This window comes from Cydia fagiglandana, chromosome 20 (assembly GCF_963556715.1).
Source record: "Cydia fagiglandana chromosome 20, ilCydFagi1.1, whole genome shotgun sequence".
Taxonomy (NCBI): Eukaryota; Metazoa; Arthropoda; class Insecta; order Lepidoptera; family Tortricidae; genus Cydia; species Cydia fagiglandana.
In genome coordinates this window covers 7,948,723-7,972,758 of record NC_085951.1, presented here as the reverse complement: position 1 = coordinate 7,972,758, position 24,036 = coordinate 7,948,723, and the positions used below count along the sequence as shown (strand labels likewise).

At 38.8% G+C, this 24,036-nt stretch overlaps 4 protein-coding genes and 1 long non-coding RNA gene across 5 annotated transcripts in view; 4 read left to right on the top strand and 1 right to left on the bottom strand.

The window, feature by feature from the left end:
* Positions 1–24,036, top strand: part of LOC134674585 (uncharacterized) — a 254,701-nt gene that overhangs the window by 98,082 nt on the left and 132,583 nt on the right. The window lies entirely within an intron of this gene.
* LOC134674296 (transcription initiation protein SPT3 homolog) lies at positions 5,277–6,702 on the bottom strand. The gene has a single exon (XM_063532324.1). It carries the CDS (start codon positions 6,626–6,628, stop codon positions 5,684–5,686), a length of 945 nt encoding a protein of 314 aa, XP_063388394.1. The 5' UTR covers positions 6,629–6,702; the 3' UTR covers positions 5,277–5,683.
* On the top strand, positions 6,995–8,635 carry LOC134674925 (iron-sulfur cluster co-chaperone protein HscB). Its single transcript, XM_063533085.1, has 3 exons — positions 6,995–7,312; positions 7,769–7,854; positions 8,041–8,635. Exons 1-3 carry the CDS (start codon positions 7,047–7,049, stop codon positions 8,343–8,345), a joined length of 657 nt encoding a protein of 218 aa, XP_063389155.1. The 5' UTR covers positions 6,995–7,046; the 3' UTR covers positions 8,346–8,635.
* LOC134674824 (trypsin, alkaline A-like) lies at positions 8,568–11,627 on the top strand. The gene is made up of 4 exons (XM_063532975.1): positions 8,568–8,579; positions 9,900–10,111; positions 10,910–11,165; positions 11,255–11,627. Exons 1-4 carry the CDS (start codon positions 8,568–8,570, stop codon positions 11,561–11,563), a joined length of 789 nt encoding a protein of 262 aa, XP_063389045.1. The 3' UTR covers positions 11,564–11,627.
* Positions 12,396–24,036, top strand: part of LOC134674532 (N-acetylglucosamine-6-sulfatase-like) — a 14,980-nt gene continuing 3,339 nt past the window's right edge. Inside the window, exons 1-7 of the mRNA XM_063532633.1 lie at positions 12,396–12,579; positions 14,647–14,903; positions 14,979–15,038; positions 19,357–19,557; positions 20,537–20,683; positions 23,247–23,408; positions 23,824–24,022. Coding sequence (XP_063388703.1) covers positions 14,790–14,903; positions 14,979–15,038; positions 19,357–19,557; positions 20,537–20,683; positions 23,247–23,408; positions 23,824–24,022 — 883 coding nt within the window. The 5' untranslated portion in view covers positions 12,396–12,579; positions 14,647–14,789. The remainder of the gene's footprint in view (positions 12,580–14,646; positions 14,904–14,978; positions 15,039–19,356; positions 19,558–20,536; positions 20,684–23,246; positions 23,409–23,823; positions 24,023–24,036) is intronic.

Below are 24,036 nucleotides of genomic sequence, written 5' to 3'. Positions count from 1 at the left end.
AATTAGGTCTTGTAGGCCCTACAATGTAGGGTGACCATGATTGTAGAGAATTAAATTTGCCCTCACCAAAAAGTTGAAAAATAGAAAAAAGTGTGGTAGTTTCACCTAAATACGACAGTGATCGATCAATTATCAGTTACTGAGTGTGCAGGATTAGTCCTGTTCATGTCTCATGAATCACCCTGTATAAAGGGCGAGCAGTGACCAGTACGTGCTTTCACTTACGCCCTTTACGGGATTACAAATACATTTTTTTTTCGTTTTGAAGTAATCAGTAATCACACTGCTATACATATTATATAAATTACTAGCGCCCCGCCCCGGCTTCGCACGGGTCAACAAATTATACGCCTAAACCTTCCTCAAGAATCAGCCTATTGATAGGTGAAAACCGTATGAAAATCCGTTCAGTAGAGCTGGAGCCCGCACATTGACCATGTATGTAAGAGACTAAGAGCTGTATTCAGTAATCTAACAATACTTAAAAACAAAATGCCGTATAATACACTCCGCCTGATATACATGGCTATGGCTGACTCTGTAATAAATTATGGGATATCTAGCTATGGTAGAACCCACAAAACTCACCTACAAAGAATATATAGCCTACAGGTAAGAATTCTTAAATCCATTGTACCACTAAAAATTAAATATAAATATAAACATAATTATGAAGAGTTATTTCAGCATTGTAAAATAATGAATGTATATGATAAAGTGAAGCTAGCGATAATATTAGAATATAGACATAAACTGGGAAGTCTGATTAGGTATGATAGGCCAAATAACCTTAGAGTACTGATAAATAAAAAACATTTCAATATACCAAGTAGTAACAACTATTATGGACAAAGAGTCTGGTCGAGTTACTTGCCGCACATCCTAAATAGTCTTCCTAGACATATAATAGATAACTTACAAGATAAGCCTCATAAGCTGAAACTAATGTTAAAAAAGTACTACTTGAACTGATAATTTAGTCAAAAGCTAATTTAAAATAAATACACATTATATAAATTAGATTAAAATATAGTAATAATAATGTCATTGATGTAACTATGAGAAAACCTCTCACTTAGCTAATAATCTATTATAATGTAGATTAGGTTAAGTTAGTCCTTAAAAAAAATTGTAAATTTTATTTATAATAAACAGTTTAAATTTAAAAATTTTTTTTTTTTTTTTTAGTACTTTTTGTTTATCGCGAACATACAAACACACAAACAGACAGACGCGGCGGGGGACTTTGTTTCATAAGATGTATAGAAGATATTATGAAATAGTTCTAGAATTAATACTAAACTACTCTCATAAAAGGGGTGCGATTCAATAATAGTAACAATGTGCTTTGCATCATTTTGTTTAATATCAGTTGATGTTTTTATTTAACAATTGACATTAATGTAGACTAATGGGTAATGGCAATGATGGCTATCAATTGAGAAATATTTCGTGACTACTTTGAAAACACTCATATCTTGTTCTGTCAATAAAAATAAATAAGTTTTTGGCAAAAATTTCATTTTTGGCTTTTATCGCCGACTGTACTTTTTTTCCACAGGCAACTAATACTCATCGAGACAATTCTAAAAACCCCAAACACAATTAGGTTACGTTGTTTTATCACAGAGTTCCTATGGCCACCTCCGGTCTCCGTCATCATCTGATGATGAGCTGATCTCAGCTCGATGACACCATAATATTGCATTGTCACCCGACTTACGTATTTATGCAAAATTTCAGCTCAATCGGAAACCGTGAAGTGGATCAAATTTAATTTGCAAGATTTGATTACACACAGACAGACAGAGAGACAGACTAGTGTCCGACCGAAGGTTCGGTTTCGGTTTCGGTTTCGGCCAGTTTCGGCCAAAAAATCATGTTTCGGCTGTAGTTTGGTTTCGGCCAAAAAACGGCCGAACCTTTCGGCCGGGCCGAAACTTACGAAATGGTACTTCGGAATAAGACCAAAAGTTGGAGAATAAGTAGGACAACAATATTAATACGAGGGTTGCACTGAAAATGTCGGGAATAGAGAAAACTGTCGCATCTAGACAGTCAATCTTTATTTTAATGCATACTTAAACTCAAACTGACCACGCATATAAATTTTCTTTTGAAAGTAATCATTCTGTAATGCACACGGCTCATAATCCCAAAGTCCTTTTTGTATGGCGATTTTGGGGCCTTAGTGGTTTTGTATGAAATTCGTAGAGTAGCCAACGGAATTGAAGTTTTTTTTACATATATCTATATATAAAAGATTTTTTTACTGTTGTCATATGAATATTTAGGAATGTCGAAATCTGCCGATATGCAACTTTTTTGGCAGTCTTTTTAATTAACAGCACAAATGCGATCTTAAATTTTGACGTCGCTTTGGAATGACATGCTTCTTTAAGATCACCCATGGGATAAAATGAAAGTGACTTTCATATATAATTTTAACTGCAAACGAGCGTACGATGAACTCTAGTTCATAAAAAAATAACAGAAGCCCATTGTAACTTTTATTTGTTCGCTGAGGGCATATTGAAAACCGTTTAAAAATGTGATCCGAAAAATCACTTGGCCAAAAATTCAAATAATGTTCGACATACAATTTTCAAATTGTCAGTAAATTTTAAATATAAATGACAACCAAATGGAATATACCTTAAAAGTTTTATAAAGAGTTACATTTTTATAAATTATATGCCTCATTCTATTATGTTATTTCTAAGTGTCCCATTCCCGAATATTTCAGTGCGACCCTCGTACCTACATACACTCAGCGTCAAAAAAATCGCACATCTTAACTTTTTGCTTTCAAGCGGTTTTAAACCTTATATTATATAAGGCAAGATAAAACTATGGGGCCTTATTTGAAAGGTTATGAAATCCTCTATTGGAAAATGTCATAAAATGGACGATCTACCCCATACAAAAAGAAAATTTTCAGGAAAAACGAATCGACGTGTATTCAGAGTTAAAATTGCAACGAATAAAATCACTACAAAATCAACAGATACAGAAAAAACAAACATAAAACTAAACTTAAAAGCCTAGTGCTGCCTCCTCTTGCCCTCCGAGTAGCTTCCATGTGATCAGTCATGACTGTCATGAGTGCCACAATACGTTTTTGAGGAAAGTTGTTCAACTCCTCAATAATGGCATTTTGAAGCCTGTCGAGAGTGGTAGGAGCAGGATCAGGCGACCGAACCCGCCGGTTTAGCTGATCCTAGTGATGTTCGATTGGGTTCAGGTCAGGGCTCCTTGCTGGCCACTCCATAACGGTGATCCCACCCTTCCACAGTTAGTCTCACACAAACAACGCAGTGTGACTGCGGGCGTTGTCATGCATAAACTGGAAGTTGGGTCCAACAAAACCATCATATGGGATCACATGCTTCTCCAAGAACACCGTTATGTAACGCCGAGCAGTCAGGGATCCCTGGCTGTGACCACCTTCAGTGCGGGAAATGCACAGGAGATCAGTTTACTCGTCGATCGAAATGCCGCCCCAGAACATGCGAGATCCCTCCCCTTAGCAGACAGTTTCTTCAGTGCAGGCTTGCGTAAATTGCTCTCCCTGCCTCCTATACACCCCCCTGCACCTGTCGTTGGTGTAAAGGCACACCCTCGTCTCGTCGGAAAAGAGAACATTCCTCTATTGTTCAAACGTCCAATCTTCGTGCAGTCGGCAAAATTGCCTCCTGGCTAGTCGATGCTATTGCTTTAATTGGGGGCCTGTAGCAGCTCTACGGGGCAACATCCTCTTCTCTTCCGGCTTTCTTCCGATCGTAAAGATGCTTACTGCTGTTTTTTGAGCTGCTTGAAGCTGCTGCTGCAGCTCAACAGCCTCGGAGAAACGGTTCTGCAAAGAGTTCGATACAATGTACCGGTTGTCTCTAGCGGAAGAGCAGTGTTGTCTTCCAGGTCCAGGCCTCCTGATGTAACCACCAGTTACCTGGAACCCCAGCAAGACTCAACGGACTCGGAAACCGCTTATGTTAAATCTTTCAGCGACTTCTTACTGCCATAGTCTTGTTTGCAGCAGTGCCACCTCTTGAGCTGCTTCTTCTGGCCTGGTATCCATGTCCAAGGGTTTTTTCTTGCTGTAACGGTTCATTAGTAACCTCAGTGACCTCTGGAGAGCGAATAAACCATAACTAACCTTTATCCTCCATTTTATACCCGTCCCGGATTGCACAACAACGGACCGTTTAAAATTGGATCTCGGCCCTTTTTTAAACAAAACGCCTATGTTCGGCGGTGGTTGTTTTTACAGATGATAACGATTTATCTTTTTAAAGTTCATTAATTGCGCTTTCAAATGATACCAATATTGACAGGGTACAATGCAGTAGATAAGAGCTATATTTGCTTGAAACGAATTTTTGGCGAGGTGCGATTTTTTTGACGCCGAGTGTATAATACTGATTCATGTATAGGTACAGTAATTAATTGGTTTATTATAAAACAAAATTCCACTAATTAGGGCGCCACTGGACGATCGACGCAGTCTTAAGAGGCTGTCAATACCTATAACGCGCACACTGTCTAATTGTTTCGGAGTGAATGAGTGATTTTACCTCAATTTACTATTGGTTTGTGTTCCACACATGTCCTCTACTTCAGCTTAGCTTTTGTTTCGCTGCGCCATGCTCGGCCTGCGGTCTCGCTTTTTAATACAATGAACATTGGTTGGAGTCTGTGCTCAACTACTTATCTTGAAGCCTGAAGCACGGCTTTGACTTCGCATGAAAGTTCGCCTCACTTTGGACTTCTAGACCCAGGTGAAGGTTGGTACCCGGCCTTGCGATATTGTCAACAAAAAATTTCGCGCTCGCGTTTTTGGTTGGTTTTTTGGTTGACCCTGTATCTACATGTTAACTTGACTGGTGAATGAGTGATAGAGTCAGACCAAAAAAAATCTGCAATGATTTTGATAGCATAATACGCAGTGCAACTAGTGCAAATGTTATTTATACTTTATAATTTCATAGAAGTTTTGACGTTTTAAATAACACTTGCACTGCGTGTGTTATCAAAATTGTTGCAGAATTATCTTGGTCTAACTCTAGTAATTTTCTCAAAAAACTGCTTAACATTAATTTCAAGGATATTGGGTGTTGACAGACCCATAATATGTGTATAAAAGGGGTTTTATGACATTTTTTCAACGATTTTAACAAGTCTACAAAAGTTTCGGTTTCGGTTTCGGCCGAAACTAGAGCCAAAACCGAACATTCGGTTTCGGCAAAAAAACATGTTTCGGTCGGACACTAAGACAGACAGACAACAGTCAAGTGAAACTAAATAAAAACTTGTAAAATGTGGTAAATATGTATGATATGCATACAGAGTTACTGTGTTTTAACTTTGAGTAGCAGTGCGAGATACAAGATTTTTTCAAAGTAGTGCAGATTTGTTGACCAATTCTTATAGTATTTCCAATCCATCTCTACTCTAACAAGTTACATAATTTAATAAGATACTGGTATGGCATTGCAACTTCACAGAAGCCCAATTTAAAATAAAATTTTAATCATATCCAATTTTAATCACATCAAAAATGCCAAGGCAATAGCAAGTTTGATTTGCTTTGGCAAATAAACATTCAAAATTAAATGGAATGGGAGAGGCCTCTGTATAGGCCTCTGGGCAGCTAGAGGATCTAGCACTTACAATAAGTATTTAATTACAATATTAGATACCTTGTAGGTAAATCTAATGACATGTTTCTATAAAATAACCCATTCATGCCAGTCCTCGGTGAGAAATATCTTCTCAATGCTTCTCTGACTTCTGCCACTGTAATAGCCGGCACTCCTTCATACCCAGACTTGATGTAAACCGCATTGTTTAAGCTTAACGGGTTGCAGAAATGCCCACCTTCATACTTACTGAATGGATCACCATTCTTCTTTTTAGCATCTTGCCTTATCAGAAATACAGCATCTACTATTTCTGCTACCGTTTCATATGCTATGAAACATAATACTTCAAGTGCGAACATTGTAATCTTCAATTCTTTGTTCGGGTTTATCCACCGTTCTAATTTAGCGTAACCTTTTACTAATTGATTCCCGGACCGAAAAGAACTACATCTAGCTTTATGGTATGCTTCATATTTCTCGAAGGACATTGACTCGGTCAATTTAGCAGCTCTTACTTTTCTTAAATAGTCTATAGTGTCAAACTTGATTTGGCTTACTTCATCAAACTCATCTACTTCTTTTATTATGTCTATGTGTGTCCGTCTTTTTCTGTTTTGAGGATCGATATCATCTTCTAACATTAATGAGTTGAGAGTCTCCGCTGTCGTCCCTGAAGGAACCTGCCTGCCTTTATCTACCGTGTCTAACTTAATTTGGTAGTCATGCAAGCGTTTCAATTTTATTACATTTTTCCGCATTAAATAAATAATATCATAGTTAGATATAGCCTTTCCCCCTCTTGCATTGCATAGCGCCCAAGCCTCTTGTAACATAGTCCGGAGCTGTTGTAAAACTACGTTTTCGACAAGAACCACGGTGGCAGCGTTCGGGTTGGGATTGTCTCCAAATCCGTGCATCATGTTCGAAATTTCCTTTTGAAAATTTGTCCCCTCGCCGGTAGCGTCGATTGTGAAATAGGACACCATGTTTCGTTCAATAAAACACCCAGAAAACAGAACAAAATACAAGCAATCACGCACAGTTTGATACTTTGATGACTTTGTCGACAGTGTCAAGTTGACACTGACGTTTCAGTAGCATGAAATGAGCACAGAATAGGTAGCATGAGCAAGATTGTACTTCTTTAATCGGAGCACGACAACGACAGAATAATTCGCTATTGTTAAAGAAGATATTTATTAAGATTTTTTTGTTACATTTCTGCTGATGAAGATGCCTAGTAATATATAATAATATTCTTTTCGTTTCTTAAAACGTAGCAATATCTAAACGCAAACCCAATAAATTGACAGATATCAGCTGATATTTTTTTAGGTTATGTTCGACTGAACTTAGTGACATAAGTATCAATAAATCATAACACTGCATCGTAAAACATTGAAAATGAATATAATACGATTGTTACCTCTTAAAGGCAACTTAACATTGTGCCAAACTCGTTACTTATCCTGTTGGTCATGCGGTCAAGACATAAAACAGCTGGTAGAAAATTTGTTTTGCTCAAATTGTAAATCGCTTCAACAGCCTCCGAAAGAAAACTACTTCAAGATCTTGGGAGTGTCTGAAACGTATGATCAAAATGAAAATGAACTGGCTAAGAAGTTCAAAGAACTGCAGAAATACTTGCATCCGGATAAATTTGGAAACAAGTAAGAATATACTGTAATTTTCATGTGCTGAACACTTCTGGGAGTCAAAATAGATGATAATAAGTTAGGAAAACATCACGTCATAGGCGCCCTTCATATCGGATGAATAATAGAAAATGATGATATTAGAGCGGGTGATGTAAGGGGCTGTCCATAAACGGACGATTTTTAACCCCTCCCCCCCCCTAAAATCATCCAAAAATCATGCTTCGAATAACCCTGTTTCCGATGTCCACACCCCCTCCCCCCCCCCCCCCCAATTTGAAATGACGTAATTTATGAATAGCCCCTAAGGAAGGACATACTTTAGTTATTTGTTTGTAAAAACAATGTGTCTTTTATAATGTGATCAAAAAGTACCAAATTTTTATCCAAAACTATAAAAGCTACTCATTTGTGTAGTATTTTAATGACTATGTGCTCTATGGTTGATTAATTTATTTAAATATCTTTCAGACCGAAAAAGGAGCAAGAGATATCGGAAAACTACTCCTCATTAGTTAATGAGTCATACAACACCCTCCTGAATCCACTGACTAGAGGTAACTTTATTACAATTTACTTATATCTTACTGTAAGTTGTCACTATGTGTGGTTGTACTCTTTCCCGGTTGCAATTTTTTTTTAAATATTAAACTTATAAATGGGACCCTGGCACTAGGCCGGGAAAACGCTAGGTTAAAGAAGAAGATTACACTAAAAAGTTTTAACTTGGGCCAATATTTCAGGAATCTACATGTTACGGCTTAGCGGTCAAGAAATACCAGAGGAGACCGAAGTCAAAGACCAAGCGTTCCTCATGATGATCATGGAGAAGAATGAAGAAGTAGAAAATGCGGAGACAGAGGAAGAAATAATGAAACTGAACAAGGAAAATAAGGAACTGATGAATCAATTGCAAAAACAAGTTTCACAGGCGTTCAGTGATGGAGATCTAAAATTGGTTCTTAAACTTTTAAGTCAAATGAAATATTATACTAGTATAGACCAGCAAATACAAAACCTGATTAGGAGTAAAGGAATTATTAGATAAATCTAAATCTATCATGTAAAATGATGTAAAATTAAATTAAATGATATTTAAATTTCAATTTACCTACTCATTACTTTGAGATAAATATTGTATAGAAACATGTTTATAATATATGTAAATTACCTACATAAAAGATGAAAAAAATACGCAACTAAGTTTATAAAAACTAAACCCTTACTAGGTTTACCCTAACATAACTATCCACTTTTCTATACAGCTAGTATGGCGACGTGGGTACTTAAAGTGACGCTTTCACTGTTCATGATTAAAAAAAAACAGAGCTTATATTTATGGATTCATAAATAACTATTAAGCTATTCTATTAAATATTTGTAGGCCTTAAAAACAGTAAACTGTTACACTTGGTTTTATTTTTAACATGGAGTGACTGCAAGGTAAATACCACCTTACTGCACTTACTTTAAAGTTCATTATAGCATTTTACTTTTATCCTACGCTCTGGAGCTGGTACAAATCGTCGACATCTAATCATGGTGATTGATGCCCAGTAATGATCTGCCTTACTATTTGCATAAATTATACTCCACCCGACCAGTTAAGATACTTGCTCATATCCAAACAGCAATTACTGCTTATTACTACAGTGCGGCATAAAATAGTAGAAAATATATGAGGGCGCCACTTCCTACGTAACTGTCACATTTTTGACATAAAATGACATGGTAACAATTTCGTATGAATTTTTTGTAGTTCTTTTATTTAATTTCTATTATTTTATGTCGCACTGTAAATTGCTATTTAAACCAGGCTAAGTAATTTTCTAGTCTAGAAAAATAAATTTAAATAAAAAAATGCATTGTTCGTTAATATGCGTGCTCATTTTTGGTTTTAGTAGGTAGTAAACAAATGTCATTTCAGTTTTCAATCTTACTTGGTAATGACAATGATAAAATCTATTTTAGCTAAAAGTGGAGTGGAGTTGGACTCGTTTTCGCTCAGCAATCCCTCGTTTGTTTCCTCCCAATAAAAACGGTCGTTAATTTCAACAAAACAATCTAAGATCAAGAACTCTCACTCCCTCTACTTCGTATGGGATGGGTCATGAAGAAAAAGAAAGTTATTTATTTAGTACCTATAATGATTTAGTATGTTATGATAATCTATTAGGAGCGGTTGTATGTGAAAATGTGTGGATTCAAATACGTGTTAGTGGTGCTTTTGGCGTTGATTGGCTACAATAAAGGTAAGATTCTGAACTTAAGTAAAAAGTAAGTAGTTAGAGTTAGACCAAAAAAAAGTCTGCAGCGATGTTGATAGCCCACGCAGTGCAAGTGTTACTTATACGTCATCATTTCATAGAGGTTTGGTTTGAGTAGAGATTAAATAACAATAAGTAATACCTACTATCAATTACTTCTCTCATTATCATGAAATTCAAATATAGATGGTCAAGCAAATTTTGTCAGTAGAAAAAGGCGCGAAATTCAAACTTACTATTAGACGATATCCCTTCGCGCCTACATTTTTCAATTTTGCCGCCTTTTGCTACTGACAAGATCTTCTTGACCAACTTTACGTAACGAATTTATGTAGGTATACCGTTTTACAGTCTGCACCCAATACCACCTCCGCATAGTCGGTGGCGCCATCACGACCATAGAGCGGTATCCGATCGTGGCTCAACTCCTGCTGGACGTGTGGGGCCGACGTGAATTCGTCCAGCATTGCGCTGGAGTGATTTTGACGTCGCGTCACGTTATATCATGCGCCCACTGTTATCAATACAGCGCTGGAACGGGCCTCAAGTAAGTGTTAAACTGTTTTACTCAGTCTGTAAGAGCTCCTCTACACGATGGGCCAACGCCGGCCACTCCTAGAGACGCATTTATGCGTTAGAGGGAGCAAGTGATATTGCTATCTCATTATACCGCGTGGCTGCGTCCCTTGGAGTGGCCGGCGCTGGCCCATCGTGTAGAGGAGCCATAAGACCCCTTGACACAACCGCTTAGGCTGGCCGCAGGCATTCGGTTTCCTAATCAGGAATCCGAATTGATAATAGGTACAGAGAAACAAGTATCTTACATTTTACTTCCTTCCGACAATCCGATCGGACAATGTCAAAACGCTCTAAAACAGTGTCTCAAATTTTATAAGAGTCATTATCATCATCATCTCAGCCATAAGACGTCCACTGCTGAACATAGGCCTCCCCCTTGGACCGGACCTCCATTCGTACCGGTTGGAAGCGACCCGCATCCAGCGTCTTCCGGCGGCCTTAACAAGGTCGTCTGTCCATCTTGTGGGTGGACGTCCTACGCTGCGCTTGCTAGTCCGTGGTCTCCAGTCAGTGGTTATTAGAGTATGCGCAAATTATTGACACTTTACGTTTACGTGTGACGGTGTACGAGTAGCTAAACTATCCTCAGATGTACTTATCATATTTGGCTGGTCGAGTAAGAAAGCAGCAGCAGCCGGTAGGTACACAGCAGATGCATATTTGCAGCATGGCTCAATTCTTCTGCAAATGAAGAAATTTACATTTGAACTAGTGTCACTGTATCCTAAAGATATTCCATTCTGATTGTAATTATTGTTTATTCCAGCTACACTCTCCCAAAATACTGGAAGGTTCGCGTTGGCTCATCCTTCCGCAGCCAAGGCGGGGTACTCCACAAAATCAAAACCATCATCATACACCGAGACTTCAACAAGTATTACTACACCAACGACATTGCGGTACTGGTTGTCTCCAGGCCTTTTACCTTTGGGCCTGGAGTCAGACAAGGCACTATTGCGAAACTCGGAAATGAGATCAGGACGAATTCTTCGTGTACCGTTATTGGATGGGGAGCAACGGAGGTATATCTCAATTATTTATAAATGTTTGCCTTTCAAAAACATATTGCCTGACCAAAATTGCTTATCTCCATTTTTTTTCTTTTTTTCAGAGCACTGGAATGCTGTCAGAACAGCTACGTTACGCCACAGTTTACACAGTTGATCACAGACTTTGCGTCTATCGATACAATAACATTATGGCGAAAATTTCAGACTCCATGCTCTGCGCTGGACATCAAGACGTGGGCGGTATTGACGGGTGCTTTGGAGACTCAGGAGGTCCATTGCTGTACAAAGGAGTGGTCGTTGGATTGGTCTCATTTGGGTTCGCGTGCGGACATGCGTACTATCCAGGAGTTTATACTAAAACATCGAGTTACACAGATTGGATTCTTAAAACAATCGCAACTTATAAGTAAAATATTAGGGTTTTAAAACTAAAATCTAAATCAACACGACACGTAAAATTAGCTACTACTAGCAACCGTTTATCATAATACTAAGTAAGTACATAGATGGAAACAAAATAATAAATTTATATTGTTTTTGAAAGCGTAATTATTTATACCAAATACTAATAGATTTAAGCAAATATCATCTAATACATAGTCTGGCCAACCACTTCCGCCACACACATAATTGTTTTTTGCGAAATTCCAATCCTTTTCTCTTTTAAGAGTGATATTATATCAAACTTACGCGCTTGCAATTTTCAAATGTCCCTCCTTTTAGAGGCGGAAGTGATCTGAGTTGGTTAGACTGTGGATAATTTTTAATTGTGGCAATAATTTAACTGTCACTGAGGTTTATTTCTGTCAAGTATGAGAATCAGTGTTGCCAACTTGGCATAATTGATGCCAGATCTGGCATATTATCACTTGCTTTGTCACCAATATTTTCGATTTAGCATCTGGCATATTTTTTAGCATAATTTAGTCTAAGCCAAGTTTGCACCAACTTGGCAGCAACAATATGCGCCATCGCCTTATGTGGTTCATATTTTCATATGAATTTTGACTTTTGTGGACGGATGGACGTCGACGGACTATATAAAGTTGGTCAAGCAGATCTTGTCAGTAGAAAAAGGCAGCAAATTTGAAAAATGGATGTGTTTTAAGTATCTAATTTCAAGTTGACATTTTAGCATTTTTTTTAGCATATTTCAAAAAACTTTGGCATAATTTTGGCATAATCTAGACATTAGTCTAGCATTTTTTCAAAATCCGAGTTGGTAACACTGATGAGAATGTCACTGTCATTACTGTCAAATATTTGGAACGGAAAATCCATCGATTTTCACCACTTTAACGAAAAAAATTGTTCTGAGTAATATTATCCTCTCGAATAACCAGAATATCTGTTGCGTGTAATAAATAATGGGCAACAAGGGTGTTATTCCGTTCATCAAGGACTTCTATTACGATCCCTTCAAATGGTGAGTAAACATAACCTCTTTGTCGTAATGTGAGTTCATAGAAGGTAGGATCGCATAGAAGTGGTATACGCGTGCCTCCGTGAGGGACAAAACATACGCAAATGCGACACCGTGATTGGTCGAATTCATTTGTTGCCCACCATTCTCCATACTAATAAAAAGGTGAGGAAGAAACAAAAAGTGAGACTGTGACAAGGACAAGCAATAATACCGCTTTCTCTGCTACTCCTACTGAAAGATACATAAGACTATCTCGTTCTGTCAGTTACCCCCACCACTCACGCCAGATCCAGGTATATCCTAGATTCATGTATGAGTTACTTTAAAACTTACGTACTTGGTTGGCGCGGTGACCCAAAATGAGTCTTTGCCTCCAACACAAGAGCACGCCACTTTGATCGGTCCAGAGCGGTATCCCGCCAGCTTTCGCCGACGCCGAGCTCACGGAGATCTGCCTCCACTCTATCTATTTACTTTAAAATGTATTTACATTTTAAACATTACACATACTACTAAGTAATTCGTTAAAAGAAGCAATATTTATGTTTTAGTTTAGACTTTAGGTAACTTCAAATAGATTGATTCTTTTAACAAATTACTTAGTAGTACATGTAATGTTCATATGTATATAATAGTATTATAAAATGCATATACGAATAGTACCTATACGATAACATAGTACACAAATTAGGGTGGTATTCCACCTGTCCAATTAAATTTCTTTGTCCAATGTCAGTGCGTCTCACTCTCTCATTAAAGCAAAATGTGAGACGCAATACACATTTGGAAAATAATTTGGATAGGTGGAATACCACCCTTACTGATGAATGTCTTCAGATTTAACATATTTATTACTCATATCATCATCATCATATTTATTCATCAACAATACAAGATTGTGTTTGAAATGCACTTAGTTACAATTACATAATTTTTTAGACTAAAGACTATTAACATATTTTAGGACAACATTCACATTATGCATAATGAGATCAAAATAAATAAGGCATTTTATGAACAACTTACACTTAAAAAAAAACAATATTCTGGATGGCAGTCAGTAGGGTGGAAGGACAGTTCATTTTTTAAACTATTATGTGAGCGTTTTTTATTTTATTTTTTTCCATTTTTATTTATTGTGACCTTTTTGCCACCATTGTGTTATTTCTACTCAGAATCACAAGCTGTTTCGATCCTAATAATGGGATAAAAAATTCCCCACAATTTTTTTCCTATTGTGTTTTTCCTCATACAATTTGTATGGCGGTAACAAAAAGGAAAGTTTGAAAAATGTATGGAAATTTTAGGATACTTTTTTCTCCTATATGGATGAAAAGGGGTCGCGATTCTGACTAGAAATAACACAAAAATGGCAAAAAAGGCCACAATATATAAAATGACAAAAAATAAAAGAATCGCTCATAAACAGTTTTATAGAACTCGATAAAAATTTAAATAATCACTGTCTTGGGTAAGATTTAAACTCCCAGTTCTGGGATAACAGCCCAGCACTTTTTATGGGCCAAATATTTTTTTTTAAGTACAGTCAAGTCTGAAAATATTATTGATATGGAGAAAGTGCCAAAATATATTATGGTAGTGTATACTACAATACCATAATATATGGGCAATGTTTTGTATACATATTTTTGACACTTTGCCTGTATCAATATTTTCAGACGGGACTGTATCATTTATAAGAAAACTTGCGGTTACTCCACATGTACTAGCCCATAGATCTTGTATGTTTGTTTTAAAAAAAATGTACTAAAAATTGTATATTTATAGGTATGCATGAACAGTGCTAGTCGCGGCATATCATTTAAAAGTAATTATGCATTGATATTTAGCAGCTTTTGTTATGAATAAATGGTCAGACTATAATCAATCATGTTATTTTAACAAAAGAAAACATTGCAGATAGTTATACATCAATAACAAAACAAACCATACTTACTTCACTACTTACATCAATAAACTCGGTTGTATATGTTATTGTTGCTAAAAATAAAACATGTTAGTAATGCGATAACAAGTAGGTATGCTGATTATGGTTTTAAATTTCAGGTCAGTGGTGAAGAGCATCGGATTTTTCGCAGTCGGCGTGGTCGTCGCGAGCGAGTGCACGGGCCTAGAACTCATGCCCGCGGTCCCGAATTAAAAAAAAACAAACCATAGACTTTTATGCTAAGTTTAAGTAGAACACCAAAATGTTAATTTTGAATTCTCTTCTGTTTTTTCTTCTCGCCGGCGGGATTTCGTGTGATAAACCAAACTTTGTGATTATATTGACGGATGATCAGGATGTCACGATGGGTGGTATGGTTAGTAAATGAAAAACTTAAATGTTGTTGGGAAAATAAATAGTTTGAAACGAGCCGATGTTTTATTTATTTCAGACTCCGATGAAACATGTCCGGCGGCTTATTGGTGAGGAAGGCATGACGTTTGCTAACACGGTAAGATGTTTTCAATATAGTCTGTAAAGCCATGTCCGTCAGTAGAAAAAAAGCGGCAAATTTAAAAAAAAATGTAGGTAGTCGCGAAGGGTTATCGTCCCATAGAAAATTTGATTTATTATGTTATGCCAAACGTAATGAAAACAGGATTGTTGTGTCTAGGTCGTTAAGATAGCATCTGATACCTACCGAGGTGCATTTAATTAAATCTTAAAATTAACGTCTTCTCTACTAATAGGTAGGCGTAAGAGCGTTTACACTTTATTCATTCCGTCGATCTTACATTAGATGTATCCAACGTAGTACGTTATGTTACGTTACGTTGAACGTACGATATCGGAGTTTTTTTGGGTACTTTGTGGTTATTGTATTAACTGACAGCAACATAGCTAGGAACGTATTGAACTGAAAATTAGTAAACTTTGCCAGGCCTATGGAACTCTCCGCGCGAGCTCGGATTAATACCTACGAATGTGCTCCCGTTCACGGTAGAAAAGCAAGCCAGTTGGTTGCCACACGCGCTCACGTACGCACGTCACCGCGCGCCGCACTGTCAATTTTTACGATAGTTAAAAGCTACGTACTCGTAGTAGGTACCTACCTACTATTGAATTTCTTTTATTAAACCCGTAATGTTTATCATGTATGACAAATGTAAAGTTTTAGATATCTATCTATTTGAAATAGGTAACAAATTTCTAATTTATTTTGGTAAATGTTTATTTTAACGACAGTAGGTAAGTTAACTTTACACCGGAAAGTGCCTACTCATTTTTGCTCTGGTTAACTTATAATTAATTACCTGTATTCATGGGGTTTCTATTATTTTTCTCATTGTGTAACATTAATCTGTATCTGGTTTTAAATTACACGAAGAAACTAATTCTTGCTGGGATTATTGCGCGGTTTATAAAACGGTGTAAACACTGCGGTTACTGCAGGGACATATGACCTTTTAAAATGACTATTTCGCAAACACGCATAGTCGGAATATTAGGTATAATTTAAGATTTAGCTTTCCTTTTATTTCACTCCGCTGTTTAAGTAGGTATTTATTTATCATTTCTAAGCATCAGCAACCCTAGCGTTGTGCCGGTGCGCGCGGTGCGGGGCGCGGCGCGTTGAAGGTCACTCCATTGTATTTTTGTGTAGGTATCAAAACGGTAGGTATTTACGTTTTGTTTGAGAGATAAGTATCTGTTCGTAAGAACTATTATATAATCTGTGACTTTGCTTCGATGCAAAATAGTTTACTTCCTGTCAATTAAATGGCTAGGTACTTACTTAATATAGTTCTAGGCATGGACTTGACCATGTGTAGATTATTTCAATTTATCATCTTCCTCGCGTTGTCCCGGCATTTTGCCACGGCTCATGGGAGCCTGGTCCGCTTGACAACTAATCCCAAGAATTTGGGTAGCCACTTATAGTTTTTACGAAAGCGACGCCATCTGACCTTCCAACCCAGAGGGCAAACTAGGCCTTATGGGGATTAGTCCGGTTTCCTCACGATTTCCTTCACCGAAAAGCGACTGGTAAATATGAAGTGATATTTCATGCATAAGTACTCTTAAGTTCCGAAATACTCAATAATACAGTAAAATTATACATTTTGCGTTTGCGTCAAATCCGGTAGTTCTGATTTTTTGCAGGCATGTTTATGATGTTGAAATCTAGTCTACTTTAAAAACGCCCTAGGAAGTTACTATCAAAAACTAGTACTTTAGGGTTATAATCGCCCAAATCTAAAAAAAATTGCGGTTTATTCGATTTTTAACAAAGTTGCGTTCGGCGCTCGAGGTCACAAACTTGGATTATTCATTGGGCCAACATCATAAACATGCCTGCAAAAAATCAGAACTACCAGATTTGACGCAAAAGAGCCAGGTTACAAAATTCGACAAATTTACTGGATTACGTACGTGCCGGGGATTTTGAGCGCTTCAACTGTCGTGTGTAGTACATTTTAGTGTAAATAGTACACTGTGCAACGTGGGAGGTAAGAATATTGTAAGCTCGAGCCTGCGGCTGTCGGGAATTATAGACCTCGCTTACAAAAATCTCACCCACCCCCCACGTTGCACAATGTACCTACCTACTACATATTAGATGCAGACATAATTGCTACCTGCGATTTTATAGTGTATTGTGCAGTTACTGTGAAATAAACGACCTTTAGTATTACGTGATGCAAAATGCGATTGACAAGATTACAAGGACATTCATATTTTAATGATGGGGAGATTTAATAGTTAGGTATAGGTCCTGTACATCATATGCTAATTTTATGACATGGCAGTGATTTCACAACAATGTAGATACCTATTTATACATATACCAATATAAATACTATAACCCGCTCCACACTCGTGCGCGAATCGAAGCCGCGAACGCGAGTGTGGACCCCTCCACACGCGCTTACCTATCTAGTAGATGCCATAAAACCAGGGCAATTTAACTATAAGGCAAAACAACTAAGTACATATATTATGTACCTATACTATACTCTAAAAATACAAGAAGTGAGTCTAGCACACTTTCGCCATAAATGAGAATTCACCCATGGTCAGACGTGTCTAGGGTTGCCAACCGTACTATATTATATAGTATTGTACTATATTTTGGCTCTCTGTACTATATACTTTTGGAAAAATATATAGTACGCTAAAATACTATATTTCCGATTAAACGTATATTACATTCATGTTTAGTATTTTATCTAAAAGTACTATATTTTTTTGAAATGTACTATATTTTTGATGCCTCATTCTGGAAAATACTATATTCCACCAAAAAAAAGTTGGCAACCCTAGGCGTGTCTCACTCCGCGATTTCGTCGCTTTGCTACAGGTAGCTAAAAGTACATCCGTTCGGCCCCGGCATTTTGGGGTTTGCCATAAGCCGCGCGTGGCGCTGTCGCCACTTAGCGGCCATATCTGTGCTGATCGTAACAGACGCGTTTTGTTAGAGAGTGAGTCTTCTGTAGTACTTAGTACTATTATTTATTCTGTGCCATGGTGTAAAGGCCCTAGTACACAATGGGCCATCGCCGGCCATTCCAAGGGACGCATTTATGCGTTAGAGGGAGCAAGTGATATTGCTATCTCATTCTACCGCATGGCTGCGTCCCTTGGAGTGGCCGGCGATGGCCCATTGTGTACTGGGGCCTTAAGTGACTCTAGTGCCCTGTTTATCAAAAGCTTGTAACTTGTAATACAAGTGGAAGTCCCGTTTTGACATCCTTTGTTAGAAAGGGACTTCCACTTGTATTACAAGTTACAAGCTTTTGATAAACAGGGCACTGGTCTAGACGTCTTGTAGTTTTAGAGTAGTTGCATTTACCCCATAGTTCCAATTGGTCTGGCTGACATATACTAACCCTTCTTCTATCTTAAAGAATCTCCATAAAGACGGGTCGTATAGGCACTGTTCCCACCGCGAGCTAGTAAGCTATGAGCTATCGGCTATAAACACGAACAAAAGATAAGCACTCCCGTGTAAATAAAAGACACACGGCGATATTTATAGTTACTCGCCCAGCGGTGAGCTATAAATATCGCCGTGTCTCTTTTATTTACACGGGAGTGCTTATCTTTTGTTCGTGTTTATAGCCGATAGCTCATAGCTTACTAGCTCGCGGTGGGACCAGTGCCATACAAACAGCAACACTCGTAACTGTAGCTAGGTATATCGGTGGACCTTATAACAAAAGGCATAAGGTCTACCGATGTACAGTTAATAGTGTGGGATGTGGGCAATGGTACGCTACATTCATTTATCGGGTTCTGCGATATTGTCACTTGCCTATATCATTATTCTGCGTTATGGAATCTGTTCTTGCTTTGCGTCCCGTGGTCCAGTGGTGTGGTTTAATATGATATGACCTACACAGGGTGGTCCAAATTTATGTACCTACATATAATTAAGACATAGTATACCTTGAAAAATAATTTTGGAATATTTTTCTCCTTACAAGTAGGTACCTAGCAGTTGGGCCAACCTGTAGCTCTGTGCCATTACCTATTTATCTCGCAGAATAGGTAGGTATTGTATGGTTCAACACTGAAATACTATTGGAATATCTTGACTGGCATAAGTCCATAAATAAAACTGCAGTAGGTAATTTAAATTCCATACGGTGACTTTCATCAGTAAGTTACCTACTCATGGTACAGTACGTCTGAATGTCTGTCAAGTTTCACCAGTTTGACAGCACTGGCTTCCCTCGAATAACACAATAACAAAGTCCTTAAGGGAAAGTCGTGACTAAACATGCTCTAATCCGAAATAATAATTAAAAAAATCCTCGATCTCCCAGTTCGTGTCATCCCCAATTTGCTGCCCGAGCCGCGCGAGTATCCTAACCGGGCTTCACGTTCACAACCACGGGACGAGGAACAACACAGTCGAGGGCGGATGCTACGGGCCTCAGTGGCAGAAACTTGAGACGAACACATTCGCCACGGCTCTGCAAGGCGCTGGGTATAAAACTTTCTACGCTGGAAAGTATCTCAATGAGGTAAGAGCTTGGTCTATATTCCATAGCCATTGTTTTACTGTGTAAGTACTGTACTGGCCTAAAAATCCATATAATCACGGCACAAGGAATAACACTCAGGGGCGGATGCTACTACGTACCTCAGTGGCAGAAACTTGAGACGAACACATTCGCCACGGTTCTGCGCTGCGGACTTTCTACGCTGGAAAGGTTTTCTGTGGCTGGAAAGTATCTTAATGAGGTAAAAGTTCCTGGTCTATTTTCCTCGGCCATTGGTTTACTGTGTAGATACATACTGGACTGGCCCAAAAGTTCACAACCACGGGACGAGGAACAACACACTCCGGGGCGGATGCCACGGACCTCAGTGGAAGAAACATGAGACGAACACATTTGTCACGGCTCTGCAAGGCGCTGGACTTTCTACGCTGGAAAGTACTTATCTCAACGAAGTAAAGCAGGTAACGAGGTGGCAGAAACGAGACGAACATATTCGCCACTTGCTCTGAAAGATACCGTGTAGGTACCGACAATAATTTTACGACGGAAGGTAACAGGAATCTTAAGTACCTAAGTTCTTATTGATATTTTACCCTTAAACTGAAAATAACAACATTCAAACATCAGGTTCTGATGATGTCGACTGTCTTATAAAATTTTATAAATCCTTAATTAGCTAAACTAATATATTGCGTTCCCAGCGCACAAGATACAGATGTTGGCTGAACTTTGACCCCCAATGTAGGTAAACCCTGTAGGTATCCTGTGTTGGTTAGGTATTAGGCTTAAAGGAGTTAAAGGATAGGTTTACCTCTTTTTCTCCTACACCTCCCCTTTTCATTATATTTCAGGTACTTAGTTAGGTACCTACTCTATGGCGCCTACTAAGTACTTGTTCCGCTGGATGCAGTATACATTGTGCCACTTTTCGTAGAATTCCTATAATTTCGTAGAATTCCTATGTATACTTACCTACAAACATTGTCTAATTTCTCCGCAGTATGGTAGAACAGATAGAGGAACAACGGTGCCGCCCGGCTGGACGGAGTGGCACGGGCTAGTGGGCAACTCCCGATATTATGACTACACGCTGTCTAACAACGGCGTGCCAACTCACTCTGAAGACCTTTATCTCACGGATATTATCGTAAGTTTGAAGGACAATTCGGACTGTTCATACTTTCCTCTCCAGTAATGTTTTGAAGGAAAACATCGTGAGGAAACCTGAATACATCTGCGAAGAAATTCAAAAGGTGTATGTGAAGTTCCCAATCCGCATTGGGCTAGACAAATACTCCAAGCCCTCTCGCGCATGAGCCTGTACCCAGCAGCAGGCGTGGCTCACTCCGCGATTTCGTCGCTTTGCTACAGGTAGCTAAAACTACATCCGTTCGACCCCAATTTTGGGATTTGCCTTAAGCCGCTCGTGGCGCTGTCGCCACCTAGCGGCCATATCTGCGCTGATCGTGACAGACGCGTTTTGTTAGAGAGTGAGTCTTCTGTACCTAGTACTATTATTTGTTCTGTGGTTTGAATATACTATAATTATTTTGAGGGTATTAATATTGTGTAATATTTTTTAACCGACTTCCAAATCCCAAAGGAGGAGGTTATCAATTCGGTTGTTTTTTTTTTTATTTTTTTTTTTTATGTTTGTTACTCCATATCTCCGTCATTACTGGACCGATTTTGAAAATTATTTTTTTGATTGTATGTATATGCATACAGATTGGTCCCGTTTTTGTCAAAATCCAGTTCTGATGATGGGATCTATGAGGAATCGACGGAACTCCTCAAATCTTAAAGGCATACATATGGTGATTTTTGTGTTTTTATCAACAAATCAAGCATATACATTCAAAAACGTGACATTTGATGAAGTGGAACTGCTGATGATGATCAGAACGGAACTCTTCAACGACGCATAGTTCACCTTTGGCGATTTGTCCTCTTCGTTATGTTAGTAAGCAAGTTAAGTTTTTAAGCTACAATTTTGTCAAGCTTGAGTTCTGATGATGGGATCCATGAGGAATCAAGGGAACTCCTCAAATCTTAAAGGCATGCGTATAGAGATTTTTGTATTTACATAAAAAAATCAAGCATTTTTATTAAAAACTGTCGCATTTGATGAAGTGGAACTGCTGATGATGATCAGAACAGAACTCTTCAACCACGCATAGTTCACGTTTGGCAATTTGTCCTCTTCGTTATGTTTGTTAAGCAAGTTTAGTTTTTAAGCCACATTTCTGTCAAGCTCGAGTTCTGATAATGGGATCCATAAGGAATCGAGGGAACTCCTCAAATCTTAAAGGCATACGTATAGAATTTTTTTTATTTTCATCATAAAATCAAGCATTTACATTAAAAACTGTCGCATTTGATGAAGTGGAACTGCTGATGATGATCAGAACAGAACTCTTCAATGACGCATAGTACATGTTTGGTGATTTCGAATTTCGATTTTGACTTGGACTGAGACCCGGACTCATACCCGGATCCGGTTCGGACCCGGACTCGGACTCGGACCCGGACCCGGACCCGGACTCGGACCCGGACTCGGACTCGGACTCGGACCCGGACTCGGACCTGGACTCGGACCCGGACTCGGACCCGGACTCGGACCCGGACCCGGACTCGGAGCCGGACTCGGACCCGGACCCGGACTCGGACCCGGACTCGGACCCGGACCCGGATCCGGACTCGGACCGGGACTTGGACCCGGACTCTCACCCAGAGACCCGGAAAACCACTATGATACCTAAACTAAATAAACCACTATGATTACCTACCATAAAATGTGGGTATGATGATGCCAAACCCCTCCCGCTCAAACTCCGTTACACCGCACCGCATGCGCCGTTAAGTGGGTTAGGTTAGGTTTGAACTGCGATCCTCACAGAACCGAACAAAAGTGGGTTAGGTTTGGTTAGAACTGCGAGTCTTACAGAAACGAAATGCTACTAGAAAAGTGGGTTTGATTAGGTTCGAACTGCGATCCTCACAGAACCGAACTGCTATCAGAGAAGTGGGTTAGGTTAGGCTAGAACTACGACCCTTACGGAAACGAAATGCTACTAGAAAGTACTGGTTTTACCTCCTTTTCTACATAGTGCACCATCTACCATAAAATCTTTCACCGGGCCCCATAGAAGTCGGTTTTTTTTTCTTAAAAATTATTCTTTAAATTATTTGACGTGTGTGTAGTTTAGGTTTAATTAGTTTTTAGATGTGTGTGTGTGTTTTTATTTTTGTATCTAATTGACATGTACGTTTTACGCCGTATTAAACGATTTGAATTGAATTGTTTCACGTACATTGTGCATTGCGGAATGCTTTACATTGTATTCGTCCAATTGGAATTTAAACAAAAGAATACCTGTCCAAAGAAATGCAAAGGTACTGGTGCTGCTGCTGCAAGCCTCGGCAAAACCAGGCGGTTCTCACTCAGCCGGGCTAGCACATGATTGGCACGACAGTATCTCGCGTCACTCTTTAATTAACAGAAAAAGACGGGTAGTCTATCTCGCCGCGAGATACTGTCGCGCCAATCATGTGCTAGGCCTACAGGCAAAGATCATCCTTTCGGATGTCTTCTATTCAATGAATGGCGATAAAAACCAACACGAAAAATATCTAGCTGTCTCTCTCTCTCATAGGAATCATTGCAAGATTTGCAAGCAAGTCAATCTTACCAACGAATTTAATTTCAGAGAGACATAAGCGTCAACTTCTTAGAAAACCAGACGGAGCCGTTTCTAATGGTCCTAGCGCCGCCGGCCCCGCACCAGCCGTTTACGCCCGCGCCGCGACACCGGGACGCCTTCAGGGACGTCACAGCGCCCAGGACGCCGATCTACAACGTAGCGGCAAAGGTACTAACTGGGAGGTGGACCTTGTATTTTTTGTGATAAGGTTAATGTCTTTTAACATCAGCTTCAAAGATCAAACTCTAATATGTTTTCACTGCTGAGGTGAAAAGTTGTAAGTGACACACGAGGCCAAAGTTAACAACACGTCCACGCGTGTTACAGAAAATAAAATCAAATAGGTATGGGGAATCTATCGGAACACTTCTTTCTCTACTGCATACAAGAGGGGCTTTATCCGCTTTATCTTATTCTTATCTTGTTAATCGACTTCAATTTCATAGAGGTTCTGTACCTAGGTATTCTATTTAGCTAGGTACCTAGTTCTAGAATATTCCGCTCTTAAATAAATCGGTAACCTATGATGAGCAACTACGAGTATTTTCTTCTGATAGGCAAATATTTGTATCTCCTTTCTCAGGACAAACACTGGTTAATGATGATGCCGCCATCCCCTCTCCCCGAGTCTTTGCTCCCCGAGTTAGACCGGGCATACCGTTCCCGCTGGGAGGCGCTTCTAGCTGTGGATGAAATGGTGGCTGACGTCATGGCTATGTTGAAGAAGGGGGAAAAGGACAACACTTATGTTATATATACTTCTGACAATGGGTATCATGTTGGTAAGTATGAAATA

Coding starts and splice junctions, on each gene's coding strand:
- LOC134674824 (XM_063532975.1), top strand. Junction 10,112..10,909: donor AGCGCTGGAACGGGCCTCAA/GTAAGTGTTAAA, acceptor TGTTTATTCCAG/CTACACTCTCCCAAAATACT. Junction 11,166..11,254: donor TTGGATGGGGAGCAACGGAG/GTATATCTCAAT, acceptor TCTTTTTTTCAG/AGCACTGGAATGCTGTCAGA.
- LOC134674925 (XM_063533085.1), top strand. CDS start 7,047: ATGAATATAATACGATTGTTACCTCTTAAAGGCAACTTAACATTGTGC. Junction 7,313..7,768: donor CCGGATAAATTTGGAAACAA/GTAAGAATATAC, acceptor AATATCTTTCAG/ACCGAAAAAGGAGCAAGAGA. Junction 7,855..8,040: donor CCTGAATCCACTGACTAGAG/GTAACTTTATTA, acceptor CCAATATTTCAG/GAATCTACATGTTACGGCTT.
- LOC134674296 (XM_063532324.1), bottom strand. CDS start 6,628: ATGGTGTCCTATTTCACAATCGACGCTACCGGCGAGGGGACAAATTTT.